General features: G+C 43.2%; 1 protein-coding gene and 1 non-coding gene across 12 annotated transcripts in view; both read right to left on the reverse strand.

Annotated features, from left to right (window-relative positions):
* The window catches only part of eif4g1a (eukaryotic translation initiation factor 4 gamma, 1a), a 53736-nt gene that overhangs the window by 22370 nt on the left and 10381 nt on the right, over positions 1 to 20985 (reverse strand). For 2 of the 11 annotated variants that reach the window (XM_049476728.1, XM_022668364.2), the window contains exons 4-19: positions 20334 to 20411; positions 20101 to 20133; positions 18171 to 18191; positions 15385 to 15567; positions 13977 to 14076; positions 11825 to 11964; positions 10860 to 10952; positions 10689 to 10770; positions 9055 to 9659; positions 7887 to 8154; positions 6768 to 6853; positions 6436 to 6622; positions 4579 to 4733; positions 4228 to 4344; positions 3316 to 3756; positions 493 to 639 (exon numbers count right to left, since the gene is read on the reverse strand). In XM_049476728.1, coding sequence (XP_049332685.1) covers positions 493 to 639; positions 3316 to 3756; positions 4228 to 4344; positions 4579 to 4733; positions 6436 to 6622; positions 6768 to 6853; positions 7887 to 8154; positions 9055 to 9659; positions 10689 to 10770; positions 10860 to 10952; positions 11825 to 11964; positions 13977 to 14076; positions 15385 to 15567; positions 18171 to 18191; positions 20101 to 20133; positions 20334 to 20411 — 2736 coding nt within the window. The remainder of the gene's footprint in view (positions 1 to 492; positions 640 to 3315; positions 3757 to 4227; positions 4345 to 4578; positions 4734 to 6435; positions 6623 to 6767; positions 6854 to 7886; positions 8155 to 9054; positions 9660 to 10688; positions 10771 to 10859; positions 10953 to 11824; positions 11965 to 13976; positions 14077 to 15384; positions 15568 to 18170; positions 18192 to 20100; positions 20134 to 20333; positions 20412 to 20985) is intronic. The other 9 variants (XM_049476735.1, XM_022668365.2, XM_049476729.1 and 6 more) reach the window with 9 other exon arrangements.
* On the reverse strand, positions 1122 to 1197 carry LOC125802099 (small nucleolar RNA SNORD66). The gene has a single exon (XR_007439057.1). It is a non-coding gene; the product is annotated as a small nucleolar RNA SNORD66 (small nucleolar RNA).

The raw sequence follows: 20985 nt of genomic DNA on the forward strand, positions 1-20985 counted from the left end.
TGAAATCCGCATCTCCATAAAAGTTGTTTTTCAGCAGAGGGAAGCATAAAACTGCACTGACTTTGGACTTGATAATATAATACAGTGGAACAACACCAGTAGCCAACTTTTATGGAGATGCGACTTTCATTTTCCAGCAGGACTTGGCACACTGCCCACACTGCTTACCAAAAGCGCCAATTGGTTTTATGATATAATACTCTAATTTTGAGACACTATAAAATATATGTTTAAAATTATTCTATATTAAATGTATTAATCTTTAAATTTGTATTTCTTTTTTGTCCTATTTCTAACTTATGTAATGTCTTCAATCCTTTTTTATAGTGTAAATGCTTGGTCTATGTAAATGAGGGTCACCCACAACTAAAGTTGACAAGACAAGCAAATATAAATAAAAAAAATCCAACATATTAAACAGAACGTCTTCTAAATCAATAAAAACCCTACGAATCTCTTTCAAATCACCCCCCCAATAGGAAATCTTTGTACCTCCTTGGCAGCATCCAGCTCCTTCTGCTTCTGCTCGAAGATCTCATCGTCGTCCTTGTCCTTCTCAAACTCCTTCTGGCAGCGGTTCAGCAGCAGTTTGCGGAAATTCACAGTGACTCCCGGTTTATCTGAGGTGGGGACTTTCAGCTGGATGGGGGGGAAAAACAAATTAAATATTTATATATCTGCTAAAGAAAGAGCTGTACAGGACTAGGATAGTAACAGTAGCTTATCTACTGTGGCTTTGTCTGTCTCCCCATGTGGATTTAACTTAACATAACACCGTGAGAATACTGCTCAGTCATGAAGTACCTGTGTGCCTCAGTGCAATCCTGACGCAGATACCAGGCATTTATAAATAAAAGCCCTTTTTGTAGGTTTGCATTTGTGATTTCATGATCTCATGAAAGTCTGAAGCAGCAGCAATAATAATGTTGGTTCAACAGTTGGTAAGCAAGGGAAATTGGAAGCCAAAGTGCACAATTTTCCCTAGTTCAACCAATCAGAATGTTGAGATGATGTGCTGCTGGATTGGTTTGACCAGTCAGTACTAGCATGTCAGTATTTACTCATTACAGTACACAGCTTTACACAGTCATTCTACCATAAACTTAAAATTACACACACTGCTCCTCAGTTCCTCATTCCCATCAGTGCAGATCAGTGGCCCAGACACGTGGCACATAATAGAGGTCATCAGTGGAGCAACACACACGCAACTGCTTTAGCTTACACCAACTCGATTAAATGAATCATAAAATTGAACTTACACACAGAGAAAGAAAGAAAGAAAGAAAGAAACAAGGACTACAGAAACCGAAAGACATGGACAAAGATCGTCCAAGGTCGAGAGACGCATTGAGGTTGATAGACAGCTCAAAGGTCAAGAGACGGCTCAAGAGGACACCTCGAGTTCAAAAGAAGGCTCAAGAGACACCTAGAGGTCAAGAGCCGACTCAAAAGAGCGCACTCAAAAAGGCCTCTCAAGATAGAGACTGATAAAGAGACGCCTCGAGTTCGAGAGACGGATCAAGAGACGCCTCGAGTTCGAGAGACGGATCAACAGACGCCTCGAGTTCGAGAGACGGCTCAAGGGACGCCTCGAGTTCGAGAGACGGCTCAAGGGACGCCTCGAGTTCCAGAGACGGCTCAAGGGACGCCACGAGTTCCAGAGACGGCTCAAGGGACGCCACGAGTTCCAGAGACGGCTCAAGGGACGCCACGAGTTCCAGAGACGGCTCAAGGGACGCCACGAGTTCCAGAGACGGCTCAAGGGACGCCTCGAGTTCCAGAGACGGCTCAAGGGACGCCTCGAGTTCCAGAGACGGCTCAAGGGACGCCTCGAGTTCCAGAGACGGCTCAAGGGACGCCTCGAGTTCCAGAGACGGCTCAAGGGACGCCTCGAGTTCCAGAGACGGCTCAAGGGACGCCTCGAGTTCCAGAGACGGCTCAAGGGACGCCTCGAGTTCCAGAGACGGCTCAAGGGACGCCTCGAGTTCCAGAGACGGCTCAAGGGACGCCTCGAGTTCCAGAGACGGCTCAAGGGACGCCTCGAGTTCCAGAGACGGCTCAAGGGACGCCTCGAGTTCCAGAGACGGCTCAAGGGACGCCTCGAGTTCCAGAGACGGCTCAAGGGACGCCTCGAGTTCCAGAGACGGCTCAAGGGACGCCTCGAGTTCCAGAGACGGCTCAAGGGACGCCTCGAGTTCCAGAGACGGCTCAAGGGACGCCTCGAGTTCCAGAGACGGCTCAAGGGACGCCTCGAGTTCCAGAGACGGCTCAAGGGACGCCTCGAGTTCCAGAGACGGCTCAAGGGACGCCTCGAGTTCCAGAGACGGCTCAAGGGACGCCTCGAGTTCCAGAGACGGCTCAAGGGACGCCTCGAGTTCCAGAGACGGCTCAAGGGACGCCTCGAGTTCCAGAGACGGCTCAAGGGACGCCTCGAGTTCCAGAGACGGCTCAAGGGACGCCTCGAGTTCCAGAGACGGCTCAAGGGACGCCTCGAGTTCCAGAGACGGCTCAAGGGACGCCTCGAGTTCCAGAGACGGCTCAAGGGACGCCTCGAGTTCCAGAGACGGCTCAAGGGACGCCTCGAGTTCCAGAGACGGCTCAAGGGACGCCTCGAGTTCCAGAGACGGCTCAAGGGACGCCTCGAGTTCCAGAGACGGCTCAAGGGACGCCTCGAGTTCCAGAGACGGCTCAAGGGACGCCTCGAGTTCCAGAGACGGCTCAAGGGACGCCTCGAGTTCCAGAGACGGCTCAAGGGACGCCTCGAGTTCCAGAGACCGCTCAAGGGACGCCTCGAGTTCCAGAGACGGCTCAAGGGACGCCTCGAGTTCCAGAGACCGCTCAAGGGACGCCTCGAGTTCCAGAGACCGCTCAAGGGACGCCTCGAGTTCCAGAGACCGCTCAAGGGACGCCTCGAGTTCCAGAGACCGCTCAAGAGAGCACACTCAAGAAGGTCGCTTGAGACTGAGAGATGGCTCAACAGGCGCCTTGAGGTCAAGAGACGGCTTAAGGGACGCCTCAAGGTCGAGACTCGCCTCAAGAGACGCCTCGAGGTCAAGAGACCGCTCAAGAGATGTCCTTGAGGCGAGACTCGAACTCGTGGCAAGAGACTGCCCAAGAGAGATCGAGAGACTCCTCAAGATCGAGTCACTTCGAGGTCGAGAGATGCCTCAAGAGAGCGCACTCGTGAAAGCCATTACAGATCGAGAGACCCCTCAAGACCAAAAACAGAGACCTTTCAAGATATAAAAGAGATCAAGAGACAGATGAAGAGATTTAGAGAGAGACAGGTATACAAAGACAGACGTGACTCACCCCCATAAGGCAGCGGCACATGTTGGCGTAAGCTACAGAGAAGTTGGGTTCTGAGATGGCTTTCTCGAAGATCAGGTCGATCACTCCCTTCAGTCTCTCCTCCGTGTCGATGGTCAGCTCCGTCACCTGCTTCATCAGCTGCTGGAACATCTGCGGGGTCAGCTTGTTCAGGACACTGCGAACGCGCCGGAAGAGCTCATTGGTCTTCAGCACCTCTGGGTCGTCCTCCTCCTCCGCGGCAGCACCGCTACCGCTACCGCCACCGGCTCCAGCGCCAGCACCGGCCCCGGCACCGCGCCCACCACCTCGGCTCTTCTTCACCGTCGGCTTCCACGCCTTCTCTGCCTTGTTCAGCTGGATGTCATCGTTCAGCGAGACTGTGGCGATGATCTTACGGGGTTCTTTACGAGGACCCTGCTGAGAGCGGCGTGGACCGGGGGGCTGCAAGGGAGGAACAAATACCACCATTAATAAATAACTTATTGAAAAAATGCCTCATCTACATTTACATCTACTTATCCTCAAATTCCAAAGATCTCAATGCTGGGGACTTTATATCCCTCTAGTCTACAATTGCCATTGGCAAGTTCGTGTTTTATTATATAACATTTAATCGAAAGGATTAAATCGAGGCACGCCTCGACCTCTCAAATCTTATATTAAATATGTTATATTATAAAACATTAACTTGCCAATTTCAATTGTAGACTAGAGGCCTATAAAATCACCAGCATTAAGGAATTTTTAATTTGGGTATGATAATGATAATTCTGAAATGTATTGTACTTTTAAGAATCAGCGACAACAAAATTTGTAACTACTATTACTAAAGCTCCCAATCGAATTCACACAGATACTGTAGGTTAATAAGTCAGATACATATCTCTTAAAAGTATATAAAGCGTAACTTACTGGTCCTCGTCCTCCTCCAGAAGGCTGTCGGCCCAGGTTAGCGAATGAAGGCGTGAAGTCTGGTCCGCAGTTCATCAACCGGCTGGGGTCTATGGGTCTCAAGGGGGTTTTATTCGCCTGTACAGAAAAAGACAATCATGAACAGCTTTTATACAATAACATCCCAACACTATGGCACAGCGGTAAAAACAAAGGATGGTGAAACAGTTTAAACTGTATGGAGTTGAAATAAGGATGGTCTACACAGTAGATTACTATAGCAAACATCAAAACTATATAAAAAGGAACACATGCAATCATTTAGCTAATAAAAAAGGTTTATTATTGTTTATTAGTTGAGTTTCTACATACAGTAGCTGACGCAGTCCTGACCTTGTCCAGCACGACGTCGGAGATGTGCGGCAGGCCCTCGGGTTTGTTCATGCTGGCGCTGATGAACTGGAAGCGCAGCAGGAACTCCCGGTCGTACCGCTTCTTCTCCTCCGGATCGATGGGCTTCCAATGCTCTGCAGGTGAAAAAAGAGGAAAGTGGAAATTTAGGATCATTAAACAACATGACCGCATTTTTTGGCACAAAAAGATGCACTTAAAATCCTTTAATTTGCCCAAAAATCATTAGAGCTCCTTTTAATCCAGTGCTCCTTATGTATAAACTCTAAGAGGAGCAGTAAAGCCACATTTTACTGAAGCACAGAGTTATACAGGAGATTCAGTAAAGTTTCTCCACCACCAAGGCTGAAGCAGTATTAGCATTAGCTGCTAACCGCTCTAAGTGCTAGCTCTTTCACGATTCAGAGGAAAGTATAATGCACTGTATTCTTCTGAGTGTGCAGCGTGTTAAAACAAGCTACCCAAGACGAACCGCTAGCGGCCTCGGTTACCTGAACACTCAGGGTTTCCCAGTATAGCGCCGTCAGGCGGCATTTACTAGCGCCAAGCACTGCTAACCGTGGCTGTCAACCACGCTAAAAACACAGGAAATCTAAGCTTGTGAGCCCCAGGATCTGAAACAAGAAACTGATTTTTTGCAAAAAACACTGCCATTAAAGGGCATTACCAATAATTTCATTGCAATATTTACCATGCCAATATATACTAGGGGTGTCACGATTCTCTAAACCCTCAATTCGATTTTATTTCCGATTTTAGGGTCCCGATTCGATTCTCCATTTTCTTTTTTCTTTTTTTTACAGCAGAGAGGCCTATGCCAGTTTTAGATTAGTCTATGGTCAGTGATTGGTTTGATTCATCAAAGTTACAATATCTTATTTTAAAAGGTGGGCTTGATATAAGTGATGCAAAGTGATACAAGTGATGTGTAATACACCACATTAGGCACTAATGGTCAAATTTAAATAATTTAATTAAGATATATATGTAATGCCATCTAGTGGATTTTTTGGTAGCAGCAGTGTGCACTATTAAAACAGCAATGTGCAACATAACAAAATAAATAATAAAAAAATACAGGAACAGTCATGTACAAAATAATAGAACAATTAGAGCCTTAACAAACTGAACTCTATCCTACTATAACAGTTAAACATGAAAAATAAGACTTTAAGACTTTTTCGGTCCCTGAGAATGAGAAGCTTTTTTCTTTAATAAAGATATATTATTAACTTTATCTGAGAGAAAGATGCTCCTTAAGGTACCAAAACTATTAACATTTGAGGCTAGACAAAACAACTGTTATTTTTATATTTTCAAGTTTTTCTTTAAGAAGATGAGGGAGGGATCGTCGATCCTCTTTTTGACTTCGATGCTCGAGACCATGACATAATTTTGATCGATTTCGATGAAATATCGAAATCGTGACACCCTTAATATATACTGTACTAAAAAGAGCCTTAGCCTTGAAGGAGCACGTTAGCTACAATGCTAACCGCTGGCCTTAGCAAACGCAGAACATTAGGTGCGATTCTAAATGTTTTTTTCAGAGCTGGATTATTTGCTGACAGAGGAAAGAAGCATAAATTGTAGGGATGCACCAATGCAGGAATTTGATTATCTGCATCAACATGTATACATAAATTGATGCAGATCTACATATTTGAAGCTATATATTTTCAAACTCAGCTTTAGCTTGAGTTAATTTATTTTTACTTTATAAGATAATACCTAATATTTTGGCATATAATGCCCGTTTTCGCTGACTGACGCTACTTTTTTACCGACATTACGCTGGAACTTCCAGAAGCTCCTCACCTTCTTTGTACTGATACTTCTGCTCCACAGCTTTGGTGGCATCAGGCTCTATGTTCTCCGAATCCAGCTTATCCTCCTTCTCCTCCCACGTCTCCTCCGACTCCTCAGGAGCCGGCGCCGGTGCCGGGGGCTCTGCGGGCTGGACCGGCGCCACCACGGATTCAGGCTCAGGTTCCTTCTTCTCAGGCTGAAGCAGAAACAGAACGTTCCAGAAACACAGCATTAATAGCGTTAGCATCACTGACGTTAGCATTATTCTACAGAACACACAGTCCTATACAACCCTGGGGGTTCAGCATCTCTCTGCAGTACACCTGGGAACAGGTACGCACCTCTTTAAAGGCATCTAGGACATCTCCCACGTCTTTATTATTCAGATCCTTTAACTTCTTTTTCCTCTTTGGCACAGACAGAACAGCTGCGGAGAAAATGAGCACAGGGATGATTAGAAAACAGCAAACTTTTAACAAAAACTACTTAAAACTAAGATCTACTTAAACATTTAGGTTAGAGTTAGAAAATCATAATGTTACATTTCAGGATTCCTGCATCGATTTTCAAACATACACATACAGATTTTTAACATTACATTTATTAAAAAGTAGTACAGGAGATGGTAGCTCCTCCTTTGTGTTTGCATTGCTGCATATTGATGTAAAAATTGGTGTCAGAAGTGGTTTATTGAGTAATGTTTAAACTACACCCACTAGATATTAGGGCTTTACTACGTATTTGTATTCCATTGTTCTGACTGGAAGACCAACAAACGTTTTTATTCAGATTTCATGCACATGATGCAATGGGATTTTCTAAAATTTTACTTAAATATATTTAATCGTGACCCCGGTGTAACGATACGAATTGTACAATTAAGTGATCAGAGCTGGGACATATATTACAATAAAACCATAATCACATAAGCAATTGACAAGTTTCTTCCTTATTAGTTCCTGAAATCTTTTGCATTTATTACTTTTTCTTTTTTCATTAAAAAAGATACATTTAAAAAAACAAACAAAAAAAAACAAAAAAAGCACAACTTCAGCTGAACAATCTGTAGTTTTGATTTGTCTTTAAACAAATTTATATAATTAAAATAAAAAACTTTGAACATTAAAACTGGTTTTAAAGGAGTAAATCAATAAAGCATTTAGCGTTGTAGTTTATGAAGTACTTAGTCTTTACTTATTCACTGACTAAATTATTAAAATATAGTTTTGATTTTTCTTTGAAAAGAAACTCTTAATACATTTGAGCTATTTAATTCAAGCAACGACTAACATTAAAACAAAAAAAGATTTAAAATCAATTTTAAATAGAATTAAATAGAATTACCATACTTGCCATAAAATCAAATATTTGACTGCAGAATTGCATCATTCAAATACAGATTAATGGACTGACGCAACATATTAATAACTTTGTAACTACAGTTAAGAGAGTTTCCTCACTTTGCATAGTCGTCTCCTCAACTGGAACCTCCTCTGCCTTCAGCTGCACCTCCTCTGCCTTCAGCTGCACCTCCTCCTGCACCTCCGGGGCAGCGGGGGCGCTCTCCTGCACCGGGGCCGCCTCTGCTTCAGCCTCCGGTTCAGCCACGGGTTCTGCAGCGGCCTCAGGCTTCTCCTCGGGCAGCTCCTCGGGGTCCTGAGGGAGACCGTTGGGCACGGGGACCGGCTCGGCCTGCACTGCGCAGGACTCTGCCTCCAACTGTTCCGTCTAAAATAAAATAAATAAGAAATAAATTAATTAATAAAAAAATAATCACGGAACCATACGTTACACTGCCACTAAACACTAACGAAATAAAATGTAATTAGTTGCTGTACTTTCTGCATATCTGTACTGAAATACTTAAGTATTTCCAAATTTTAAATAAATATTACTTGTTACTAAAAGAAAGTTAATTACTTTTTGTAATTAATTTTTTAAAAAACATACTGAAAAGGAAGAAGCATAAAATAGTACAGAGTTAGAGCGTGGTTGGTGATTCAATTTAAGTAAAATGACTAAATATTAATAGCTGTTTTTGTAATGAAAAAAATGAAGTTGACTAAATTTAATCGGTTCGTTTTTGAAACAAAGCGAATCATAAAACTGATGCTGCGGACAACAAAAATCCTAACATTACACAAAGCACTAAACACTAGACTTTAAATAAGATACACCAAAATAACTAATTTATAGTTAGTGTTTCCTCTAACAGTAAGATTTTTTTTTCAGCAGTGTATGGGAAGAATAAATAAATGAATAAAAAAAAATAAAAAAAATAACTCTTAATGAAAAGTAATAATAAGTTAAAAATAAATCTTAGGCCAAAACTTTGCTTGTTTGTAAATAAAAGTACTATAAGTAATGTTTTACAATCAATTTAATAGATAAGTGTCTTAACAGTTAGTAATAATAAATTTAATATTGTCTTTTCACCTAAAATGACCTGATTAATCTTTTTAAATGATGTTATAAAAACAACAGAATATCAGAAAAATAAATCCCAATTGTATTTGAAGGCAATTGCTTTACTTTTTACTCAATTACTTTTTACTTTAACTACTTTAATTTAAGATGAGATTTAACTACTTCCTACAATGTTAATCACTGACTGCCCACTCCTATTACCTTAAGAGGTGCGGAAGTGGGCGTGGCCTCAACAGGAGCTTCTTCGCTGCCATTGGTTGCTGGAGCAGCAGCCTCCTCAGCTGGCGTGGCAGGAGAGTCAGCAGTAGGCGGAGCAGGGGCGGAGTCATGAACAGGCTGTGCTGTTTTGACTGATAGTGGCTCCTCCTCCTTTTTCTTCTCTTCAGGTTTCTCAGGAGTCTCCGCCTTCTTTTCCGTTTGCTCTGCACTCTGCTGCTCCACCACGGCTACAGCCTCAGCCGGCGGCTCCTCAGGCTCCTCCTCCTGGACCTTCGGAGGCGGGGCTTCAGGAGGAACGGGGGCGTCGACGATGTCGCTCTGTTTGGGCTCAGGAGGAGCAGGACTGTCCGCCGGGGCCGGTGGAGGAGGAGAAGGAGATCCAGCGTCAGAACCGACGCTCTGAAGTGCAGGAACCGCAGGAACCGGGGGAACCGCCGCGGCGCTCGCGGGCGGAGCCGGCTGGAGGTCTGGAGCAGCTTTGGGCTCGTCGGCGAGGGGAGCGGCGGCGGCGACGGTAGCCGGCTCTGGCGTCTTAGACGGAGGAGGAGGAGTCTGGGCTGATGGAGTCACGGACTTTACGCGCTCGTCTGAAACAAAAAAAAAAAAAAGAATAAAAACGTTTAAAAAAAGAACTTTTACCACACGTGATACCAAATTTTATTTACCATATCTTCCGCACTATAAGATGCATTTAAAATCCTTTAATTTTCCCAAAAATCATCAGAGCTCCTTATAATCCGGTGCTCCTTATGTATGAATTCTATCAGTCAGGTATTAAGGAGCAGTAAAGACACTCCACTGAAGTACAGAGTTATACAGGAGTTTCAGTGAAGATTCTCCAGCACTAAGGCTGGAGCAGTATTAGCATTAGCTGCCAACCATACATATAGTATATCAGAATTTAGTCTTTTAAAATAAGCTACATGAAACAAACTGCTAACTAATATCGCCCTGGCTAACTCCGAATAGCACTGTTGGAGCGGCATTAGCATTACTTCATTACCACAGCGCTAACTCGTTTGCTGTTCTGAGGAGAGTATTTAGAAGAATTTATAAGGAAAACGTGATGACACCCGTTTCTACTACAAGTTACTATTGTCGCATAAAATGCACCTTATGTATGGATAATTGACTTCTGTTACAAATCTGATAAATTTCTTGTATTTATTTTATATCTCAGTTAGGGTTGTGCCATATATCATAATAAAATTTTCATTTTGTTGCAGTAGTGTATTCTTTAAATATTTTTTTTAATTCAGTGTTTCTATATCGCTAAGAGTATCGTTATTTCCAAAATTATTTTTTTCCAGCCAATAAAAAGGGTTCACATGACAGCATTCACACTTGACAGTCCAAATGAATCTACCAATCAGATTAACAGAGCAATTATACACTGCTTGGTTTAAATCAAATGGTAGAAATACATCAACACTAGAACTCAGAAATATGTTTAATAGTGAAAGTAAGAGCTTTCCCCAAACGCACACAATGCAGTGAAGGGACACAAAGGGATTAAGGGGACTAAACAGCTGTGAAGCCTTAAGAAAAGGACTTAGAGAGGATAATCGGCAAAAATTTCAGGCTTCAGTTTGCTAAAAAAAAAGTGGTGTACATACCAGGCCGTATCACGACAGCAGCTGACGGTGGTCCGGTTTCTCCGTTAGTTTGTACTGGACCTCCCATCTCTGGGCCGACAGACTGGAGAAGACAAGAGTAACAATTTAAACAACTACTAAACACTGCAGATAAGAGTAATTTACACATATAACCATTGGCAAGTAGCTCACCTGAGGTGGCGTGGGCGTAGAAGCAGATCTTCCACCTGACATGATCTCCTCTGTGATGTCACGGCCTCCCTGATTAGGGTCTCGTATTCTTATCTGCAGGGGAAACGGCACAGGAGTTGTAATAAAATGAGCCATATTGCCTTACTTTATCATTTGTAAAGAAATTGTACAATAAAACATTTGCTACATTTGTCTTACCGTATTTCTCTCACTATAAGATGCATTTGAAATCTTTTAATTTTTCGAAAATTGACCAGTCAGGTATTAAGGAGCAGTAAAGCCACTCCACTGAAACTCCTGTATAACTCTGTACTTCAATGAAGTTTCTCCAGCACTAAGGCTGGAGCAGTGTTAGCATTAGCTGCTAACCGTACGTATAGTATATCAGAATTTATTCTGCACATTTACTGTGTTAAAACAAGCTACATGGAACAAACCGCTAGCTATGATCACCCTGGCTTTATCGGAAAACACTCAAGGATCCTCAGTGTATTGCTGTCGAGCAAAATTTACTAGCAGTTAGCTGCTAATGCTAATGCTGCTGCATCCAGCCTTAGTGTAAATCTGGAAATCTAAGCTTCCTGTAAATAAACGGAAGCGCTTTACTTATCCACATAAACAGTATTCAGGAGAGAAATCTGTGCAGATTAACATCAGCACTCGTTTGATTTTAAAAGAAAAATGTTCTCTTTCTAGAATTATAGGTTTGTTTACTTAGCTTAGCTTTATTTTACTTAGTTACCCCCCCCCCCACGCCCAACACCACCCAGAGGTGAGACCTGCTGAATTAGAAAGAAAACATGGCGACACCCCTGTTCCTTACTAGTATCGCATAACGCGCCTTTAATCCAGAGCGCCTAATAGCACGAAAAATACAGTACATTTAATAGCATATCTGAAAACATGCATTTTAATACAATTTTTTATCTAAATTTCATAATTTGTCAAACTACCTTGTCCCTTACCTGTTTGCGCTCCCTTTTATGCTGCTGGGGCGGGGCTTGCTGAGGAGGCGGGGCCTGCTGTGGTTGGGTGGGGTTCATAATAACGGGAGGTGTGGCTACTTGAGTCTGGAACTGCGGCTGGGCGGGGTAATAAGCTCCAGCTGGAGAGAAAGAAAGGAAAAGGAAATAGGGAAGGAAAAAAAAAAAAAAAAAAAAAAACATTATATCAGATTAGAAACATATTAGCCACAACTCCGATTATAAAATTTAACAATCTTAATATGGATACAAAACGCACACAACAGCACGACTGATCACGTCTACTAGCGAAGTCCACAATGCAGGGTTGCCCAGCGTTCATTTAAAACTGTGTCTGTGCCAAATCAGGGGCAATACAACTAAAATACGGCAGAACCTTTAGAACCCGGTTCCGCCGGCGCCACAGATTCATCCACATGCAAGTGGCCAGGTCTGATTACCAGATGCTTAACCGGATCAGAAATAATATTGGAAATAAACTGAATCGTAATCACTGGATCAGAAAGAAGCATGCACAAGACGTCCCACGACTAACGGCACACGAGGCAGAGCAGTATTTCAGGCAAATTTACACTCTTTGCTAAGATTGGTATGCTTTTAAATATTTATCATTTACTGGGGATGCACTGAAATTGTGGAACCAAAAAAAAATTTAAAAAAAATTTAATAAATAAAAATTACCAACTACTGATTACTTTAGTGAAAACCTGTTGTAAACACATTACATTGCACTGTTCAGGTAAGTATGCAAATAAAATTGTAATACTGAGGTAAATGTACGTTTAAAATAGCAATACTGCAGAAACATTAAAACAAATTGAAGTACTGAGGAAAATAGATAGAAAAGCACTGCTGAGGTACATGTATAACTAAAACTGCACCGCAAAGAAACAATTAGAACAGCAGTACTGAGGTAAGTATGTATGATAAGTGCAATTTCACTGATTTTACCTCAGTAGTGCATGTTTAGTCAGTCATACACATGCAATTCTAATCCTACATTTAGTTCAGCGGCACTTTCCTAATCACACTTTTACCTCTGTAATGCAATTCTTTTGATATGTTTACCATGAAAGTGCAAGTTTACTGAAGTAATTCTATGATTAAAATAGTGTTGCTGAGGTAAATGTATTAGTAAAATTGCACTACTGAGATATATCCATGATTAGGACAATACACAGGCTTAATGTTAATAGCACTGCTGAGGTACGTGTCTTACTAAAACTGCACTACTGAGATATATCCATGATTAGGACAATACTGAGGCTTAATAGCACTTGACATTTTGTCTGCTGGAACAGGAAAAATGTTCAATAGTGTTCTATAAACAGCATAAAAGAAAAATATACGATAAACATTGTTTGGTATTTCAGGGTTTAATGTTTTTGGGTTTTGCAAAGAAAATAAATAAACAAAAAAACAAACAAACAAACAAACAAATAAATTACAGTGCATCCCTATCGTTTACAATGATAGTGAAGGGAAGAGTTAATGCTTTTTAAAGGGGCTATACACAAAATAGTAAAAATGAAAGTAAGACAATTCAAGAGTAATGATGCCTCATGAGCCTTTGGGGTCGTGGGTCACCGTGGGAGTCACGGCAGCACTACTAAAAAAATAAAATAAAATAAAGAGGGCAGGTGCATGCTCCGGGTAAACAGAATTTAATGCCAAAAGAATAAAACCACAAGCAGCCCTGCGTTCCAGACTCACCGGGGTAGCGCTGGGAGGTGAGGGGAGTGGCATGCAGAGAGATTCGGCCATTCTCTCGGCCTGAACCCCTCCCCCCACCACCCCGCCTCTCCCTCGCTGCTAGGGAGGCCTCTGAACTCGGCCCAGAGGGGAAGAGAGCAAGAGAGAGACAGAGGCCGAGATAGAGAGAGAGAGAGAGAGATAGATATATATAGAGAGAGACAAAGATCGAGAAGAATGAGAGAAAGAGGCAGGACGTGAATGACAAGATACAGGTACAGGTAGCACGTATTAAAAAAGCACCATGAAGTTAGAGAACCAGCAGAGACAACCGGCCGCTGGCGAGCGAGGGTACGCTGGAGAAACACGACCTGGTGGGGGGGGGAGGGGGGGGTGGGGGGATGGGTTGTTCAGTCGGCTGCAGCTTAATATAGACTCTTACCATATGCAGAACTATAATCGGGGTTTGTTCCGGAGTAGAAGCTTGTCGCTGCGCTGGGCACGGAATACTGCTGCGCCTGGGGAACGTATGGAGCACGGTACTGCAACACAAACAGAAAGGAAATATGCTTAAAGGGTGCATAAACAAGTATTATATAGAAATTAAAACATTAATATACACCAGTAAACAGTTCTTGAAGTTCATCAGCTCAAACCCCTACTACTCTGAACAATTGCTCGTCTAAAACCTCCACTCAAGTTTGTCTTAAACCAGCCCACTACGAACAAAAGTACCCAAATATTCCCAATTAGTATGCCTCAACGTCTCTAAGTACAAACGATTCCGCCAACTACAAACGAGTGCGCCTCATTCAATATCCCCAACTAAGTACGTATTTGTCTCAATATCCCAAACTGAGAACAAATTCGCCTCAATATCACTAAATACGAAAGATTTCGCCTTAATACCAAACTACAAACGAGTTTGCCTCAATATGCCCAACTAAGAACGAATTTGCCTCAATGTCCTCGCCAACTATGATTTTGCCTCATTCAATATTCCCCAAGTACGAACAAGTTCGGCCTAATATGCCCCAACTACAAACGAGTTTACATCATTCAGTGAGTTCATCCCTCAATATCCCACCCTCCCAACTACGAACAAGTTTGCCTCATGCAATATCCCCAACTAAGCACCAGACCGCCTCATGCAATATCCCAAACTGCAAACGAGTTCCTTAATATACCCCAACTACAAAAGTATTTGTCTCAATACCCCAACTAAACAAATTCGCCTCAATATCACTAAATACGAAAGATTTCGCCTTAATATCCAACTACAAACAAGTTCGCCTCAATATCCTCCCCAACTATGAACTAGTTAATTCTTTAATAAACTACAAACGAGTTCGCCTCAATATCCCAACTTCCACTCAGAAATTTCCAAAGTTAATCTCAAAACCCCACTCCAAACAAGCGAGCTGGGTCTCAAACCTTTTTAGTCCGAACATGCGAGTTCCCCACCCTAAACTGAAAGGGTTCACCTCAAAGCGCCACTGAGTTTCAAACCTTCCCACTACCCTGAACGATCAAGTTCGTCTCAAACCCTCATGCCGAGCAAGTGTTCGTCTCAAACCCCCACTCTGAAGGAGAGAGTCTCAAAAACCCACTACTCTGAAATAAAGGTTTTTCTAAAACCCCCCAATCTGAACGAGCGATTTAATCTCAAAAGTCTCAAGTTTGCCTCAAACTATCCCGCTCCGAACGAATGTCTCGGACCCATTCTCACGCTGAACGATTGAGTCTTAAACTGTCCCATTCCAAAGAGGTCGTCTTAAGAGAGACTAGGAGTTTCTCAAATCCCTAACTCTGAACGAGTTAATTTTATGGAGTGAATTTTGGACATTCACCTGTCCAGATTGGATGAAGTATGCTGGGCCCTGAGAGTTGGCGAACTGCAGCTGCTGCTGCGAGATCATCATCATCTGGGAGCCAGGAGGGTAAACATGGGTCGGCGGCACCGCCCGGGGTGTGCTGCTGGGGGGCACCCGGGGGGCACTGTTGGTCAGGTTGGGCCGATTGTGAAAATACTGCTGAAACAGAAGGAAATACAAAAATATCCCCATTAAAGGTTGCAGGGATCCATTTAATTCAGGTATAGAACATGGTTTAATCACATTTCCAAAACCACATCTTCAATAATGCAGACAGTCTGCAGGACACTCCATATGATGTCAGGGGGGGATGGGCGGGGCTAAAGTGCTGTAGGGACAAGTTACCACGCAAAAGCTTGCCACGATAATCCCGATAATCAAGTCAATATACATACATTCTTGTATAAGAAAAACCTTCTTTAAAAGTAGTGATTCTTCTATATTAGTTTTAATTCATTTTTTGGTATGTATGAAATTATACACAAAATATTTTTATGCCAGTAGTAAAATGATAGCATAACACAGACCTCAGCAAAAGCACAGTTTATTCCAACAGGAATAATCTCTACCATAATTAACTTATTTGAAATTAAATTATCAGTGGCCATTAGCATCTACAGACAGAGCTAAACCACACAGTGCTGCAGGTCTTGGGAAACAGCACGATATACAAATAATGATAAGGGTAAAGTGTGATCAGGTGGCACATTCTCCACTCTTTCATAATCAAAATTAATTACGCAACAGACAAACTGACTCAGCAAGAACTTGCAGTGCAGACAGCATGTCCAACTACTACAACTGCAGACCTTCACCAACACACAATAGCTTTAATAACAGCCAACGTCCAACAACTTAACTCAGCTGGACCTGGAAACTTTTTAAACATTTTATTTGTCTAAAGTCAACACATTTTGTATAGTTGACCCATTATGTTACACCTGAATTACTGCTTAAGCTCTAAACACTTATAATTAAAAAGAGAATTTAGTGGTCAAACGTCATTCTTAAGACAAATAGTGAGGTACCACATATAGCCAAGTAAAACAATGAGCAATATCTAGGGACAACAATCAATTACTGGTGACAGGCCTAAGCTGTGTTTTCCAAATAAGCAAATGTATAGATGTCAGTGTGACAGCAGACGAAACTAAGACAGGCACTGCTTCAGAACGCTTCTGGAAAGACTGGAAAAACTTCAGCAGGCAGGCCTGCCTCAAATCCAAGATGGGGACGGTTAAGGACAAGGAAAGCACCCAAAGCAGGTTACAAAAACAAGACGGATCAGAGTAGGGGTAAGGTTACAGGAACAGATGGATCAGAGCATAGGTAAAGAACAGATGGTGGCTGGTAAGGTTGCAGAATTAAGACAGTACAAAGGAAAAGACAGTGCTGGGATAAGAGGTGAAGGAAAAGATTGGTGCTGGAAAAAGGGACAGGGAAGTGAATGGATGGATCCAGTTCAAGGCAAAAATGGAAAATGTCTGTAAAAGGGAACAGGACTGGACCGGGTCAGGGCAAGAGAATGGACAGTGCCTGGAAAAGTGGAAGAAAATGAAAGATAGGACTAGATCAGTGAAAGAACGACTAGTGCCTGGAAAAGGGAACTGACGGGATTGAGTCTGGGCAAGAGAGCAAACGTTGGACAAGATCAAGGAAAGAGGACGGACAGTGTCTGGAAAAGGGAGTTAACTGGACTGGGTCAGGGCAAGAGAACGGAGAGTGCCTGGAAAAGGGAATTTACTGGACCGGGTCAGGGCAAGAGGACAGACAGTACCTAAAGGGAAAAGGTACCTGAGGGGAGAGGGTCAGGGCAAGAGGACAGACAGTGCCGGAAAAGGGAACTGACAGGACTGGGTCAGGGCAACAGAAAAGACACTGCCTGGAAAAGAAAACTTACGGGGCTGGGTCAGTGCAAGAGAACAGACTACGGCAGGAAAAACTAAGGTAACAGACCATGCTGGGAATTGAGGCAATAAGTCAGTCAGATAGATAGATAGATAGATAGATAGATAGATACTTTATTTATCCCGAAGGAAATTTAGTCAGTGCCTGGAGAGGGAAAAGGTACCTGAGGGGAGAGGGTCTGGGCAAGAGAATGGAAACTGCCAGAAAAAGGGAACTGACGGGAGAGGGTCAGGGAAGAGCACAGACAAGGCTAGTCCAGTGCAAGACGGTAAATGGAATAGGGGTCCGGGAACAGTCCCTTGTAGGTATTGGCAAGAGAACAAAAGAAGCTGGTTCAGGGAAAGACAACTAATGGCGCCTGGAAAAGGGAGAGGGAAACTGAAGAGACAGGGTCGGGGCAAGAGAACGGACAGTCCCGAGAAAAAAGGGGCAGGGAATGTAAGAGATGAGGCTGATTCAGGACAAGAGAACGAACGGTACATGGAAAAGGAAGATGGGAAAAGAACTGACAGGGCCGGTCCAAGGCAACAGACTGTCCCAGGAAAAGGCGCAGAGAACAAAATATTGGGAAATTGGGGCAAAAGAACAAACAGCACCTAGAAAAGGGTCAAGGCAATGGACCATCCCAAGTAAGTGTCATTTACAAAAGACATAAACTGACTCAAAATAAATCAAATCACTCATTCGTTACTACACATTATACATTAATACACAATTTTATCAAATGCGCCACCATACTGCAGAAGTGAGCCGCTGCAGCCACATTGAACAGAGCGACTGTACAGAGGGCAGCACTGCTCGGACACCCAGAAACAGAAGGAGGGAGAGACGGAGAAGGAAAGAGAGGAAATTACCTGCAGTGACCTGAATCCACCCTTCAGCCGCACCACCCAAGACAAGAGAGAGAGGAGGCAGAGAGAGGGAGCGAGAGAGAGAGAGAGAGGAGGACACGAAGCAGCCGTTAATCAGTTAGCCGTTGGCAGCAGCACAATTAAAGCAGACATGAGCACAGTGTGTTTATAAAGCAATAGGAACCACAGTGTAAGCATCAATGGGGTCACACAGTAGGAGACAGTGCATGAAAATTATGGATGAGAGTTTGCAGCATTAAGAGAAACAAAGGCATCTTTATAAATGCGCTAATAGATTATTTCCAAGTTTCCCTTGGGTATGGAGAGTGACTGGTAAGTGAATGGATAGAAAAAAATCAAGCGAATGGATGGATACAGACAAGGGTATAGACAGTGCCAAGTATGGAAGAGTACAAACAGTGAAAGGCAAGAGCATAGGCAGTGCTGGGTAAAGGTGCAATTAGTGACAAGCAAGAGCACAAAGGGACACAGGAAGGGTTTAGGCAGTGTCGGGTTTGGGTAAAAGGTATAAATTGTGACAGGCAAGAGCATAAAGGGACATGGGAAGCATATACGCAGTGTCGATATGGGTAAAAGTGCACTTAGTGACAAGCGAGAGTACAGGCAATGCCAGGGAGGATTTAAGGTACGGACTAAGTCATCCAAGGGTATGGGGGTAGAGGTACAAACTAAGACAGGCAAGGGTACAGACTGTGCCAGGTACTGGTAAAAGGTACAAACTGACAGGGAAGAGCATTAACATGGGACATAGGAAGGATACAAGCAGTGCCGGGTATGGGGAAAAGAGCAAGTAGTGATGAGTAAGGGTACATGGACCATGCCAGACATGGGTAAAAGGTACAAATTGAGAGGGGCAAGGGTATGGACTGTGCCAGGTATGGGTAAAAGGTACAAATTGGGAAAGGTTAGGGTATGGCATTCGTCAGGTATGGGTAAAGGTTCAAATTGAGACAGGCAAGGGCACAGATAGTGTCAGGTATGGGTAAACATTTCACAAACAAATTGAGACAGGCAAAGGTACAGAGTGTGGCAGGTATGGGGTAAAGGTACAAATTGAGACATGGCAAGGATATGAACTGTGCCAGGTACTGGCAAAGGTACAAACTGTGACAGGCAAGAGCATAAAGGGACACAGGAAGGGCACAGGCAGTGCCGGGTATGGGGAAAAGTGCAATTAGTGACGAGTTAGGGTATAGACCGAGACAGCAGATAGTATGGACTGTGCCAGGTACGGGCAAAGGTACGGACTGTGGCAGGTACAGGGTAAAGACACAAATTGAGATGCAAGGGTATGGGCTGTGCCAGGTACTGGTAAAAAGTACAAACTGTGACCGGCAAGCGCATGAAGGGACAAGGAAAGGATATAGGCAGTACTGGGTATGGGGAAAGGTGAATTAGTGACTAGTAGTAAGGGCACAGGGTATGGCAGGCAGGCAGGCACTAGGGTATGGACTGAAACAGCCGAGAGTATGGAGCGTGCCAGGTATGGGTAAAGGAACAAATTGAGACAGGCAAGGGTACAGACTGTGCCAGGTATGGCGAAAGTTACAAACAGTGACATGCAAAGGTACAGTAGAAGGGGTGAGAGGATCGATTGAGACAACCAAGGGTATGGATAGGCAAAGGTACAGACGGTGTTTGGTATGGGTATACATACAAATACTGACAACGTATAGGCAATTGTGGGAGTGGTGGCGACACCAAAGTAGTTAAGAGTCAGGGAGTGGATGGCAATGAATGAGGGGGTGGACAGTGCCAGGTATGACAAAGGGTATGCCCTCTACTGCACTGTAAAATGAAACAAACCTAAGAGTTTTTAAGGTCTACTAAAATAAAAGTTTTAATAATGCGACTGCAGTCTATGCCGCTCTTATTTCATGCAGAACTGATTCTCTGTGAAAAGCGTTAGTACCTGTTGATGTAAAGCACGCGGGCCTGGAGCAAACTGGTGGGACAGCAGGAGAGAGAGAAGGGCGAGAGAGATTAAAACAGAAGGCAAAAGGACAGACCAGAGTGTGCCCACCTAAACAAACACTTACAGCCCCCCAATCACCACAGAACACGAAAAGCAGAAGTTAGGACAGACACTTAGCTTAGCCACAAGAAGCTCAGATATTTATTACTTAAAACTGTGGGGGTACATACCTGTCTGGGCTGCGGTGCAGAGTTCATTTGTGGGGGTGCAAAGACGACCGACGGCGGCTGGCCAGGGGGGTAGGCAGCCTGTCGGAAAACAACGCAAAACCAAAAGACGTTACATGTAGGTTGTTAAAACAGCCTCACATGACCGATAACTTACAATTTTAGAAAAATGCTAATATCTTGTGAATTGTCAAGATGCTTTAAGAAACTCAATATACTAAGGTTTGAGTGTAGAGTCGACTCATTGAGCGAATCGGATCAGGAATCGAGTGCAAATTGGAATTAAGGATTCTAAACACTGTTGATATGAGGTTCTGAGCTGGTATAAATACAGCCACGGGGAAACTCAGAGACAACACAAAGCTCTCCTCAGACACTGGATTATACTTCAGAAACTGAGAAAACTGATAAATAAAAGCAGTCAACAGCCCCAGAGACTTCCTGTGAAAAACCCTGAAAGGAGAGATTATTACTGAGCGTTTTTTGCAGTGGAATATTCACGGATCCTCTAGCTTTGCTAGATCTTTCGACACATTTGCTTTATACTGATGTGTCAAGGCATTTTTGAGTTGTTAAGCTGAAAAGACGACAAGGTGAGACTGGTGCTGATTGAGTTTAAGTACTGTTACTAAATAAATGGGGTATTGTAGCCCTT

The sequence above is a fragment of the Astyanax mexicanus genome, chromosome 4 (genome assembly GCF_023375975.1).
Source record: "Astyanax mexicanus isolate ESR-SI-001 chromosome 4, AstMex3_surface, whole genome shotgun sequence".
Classification (NCBI taxonomy): Eukaryota; Metazoa; Chordata; class Actinopteri; order Characiformes; family Acestrorhamphidae; genus Astyanax; species Astyanax mexicanus.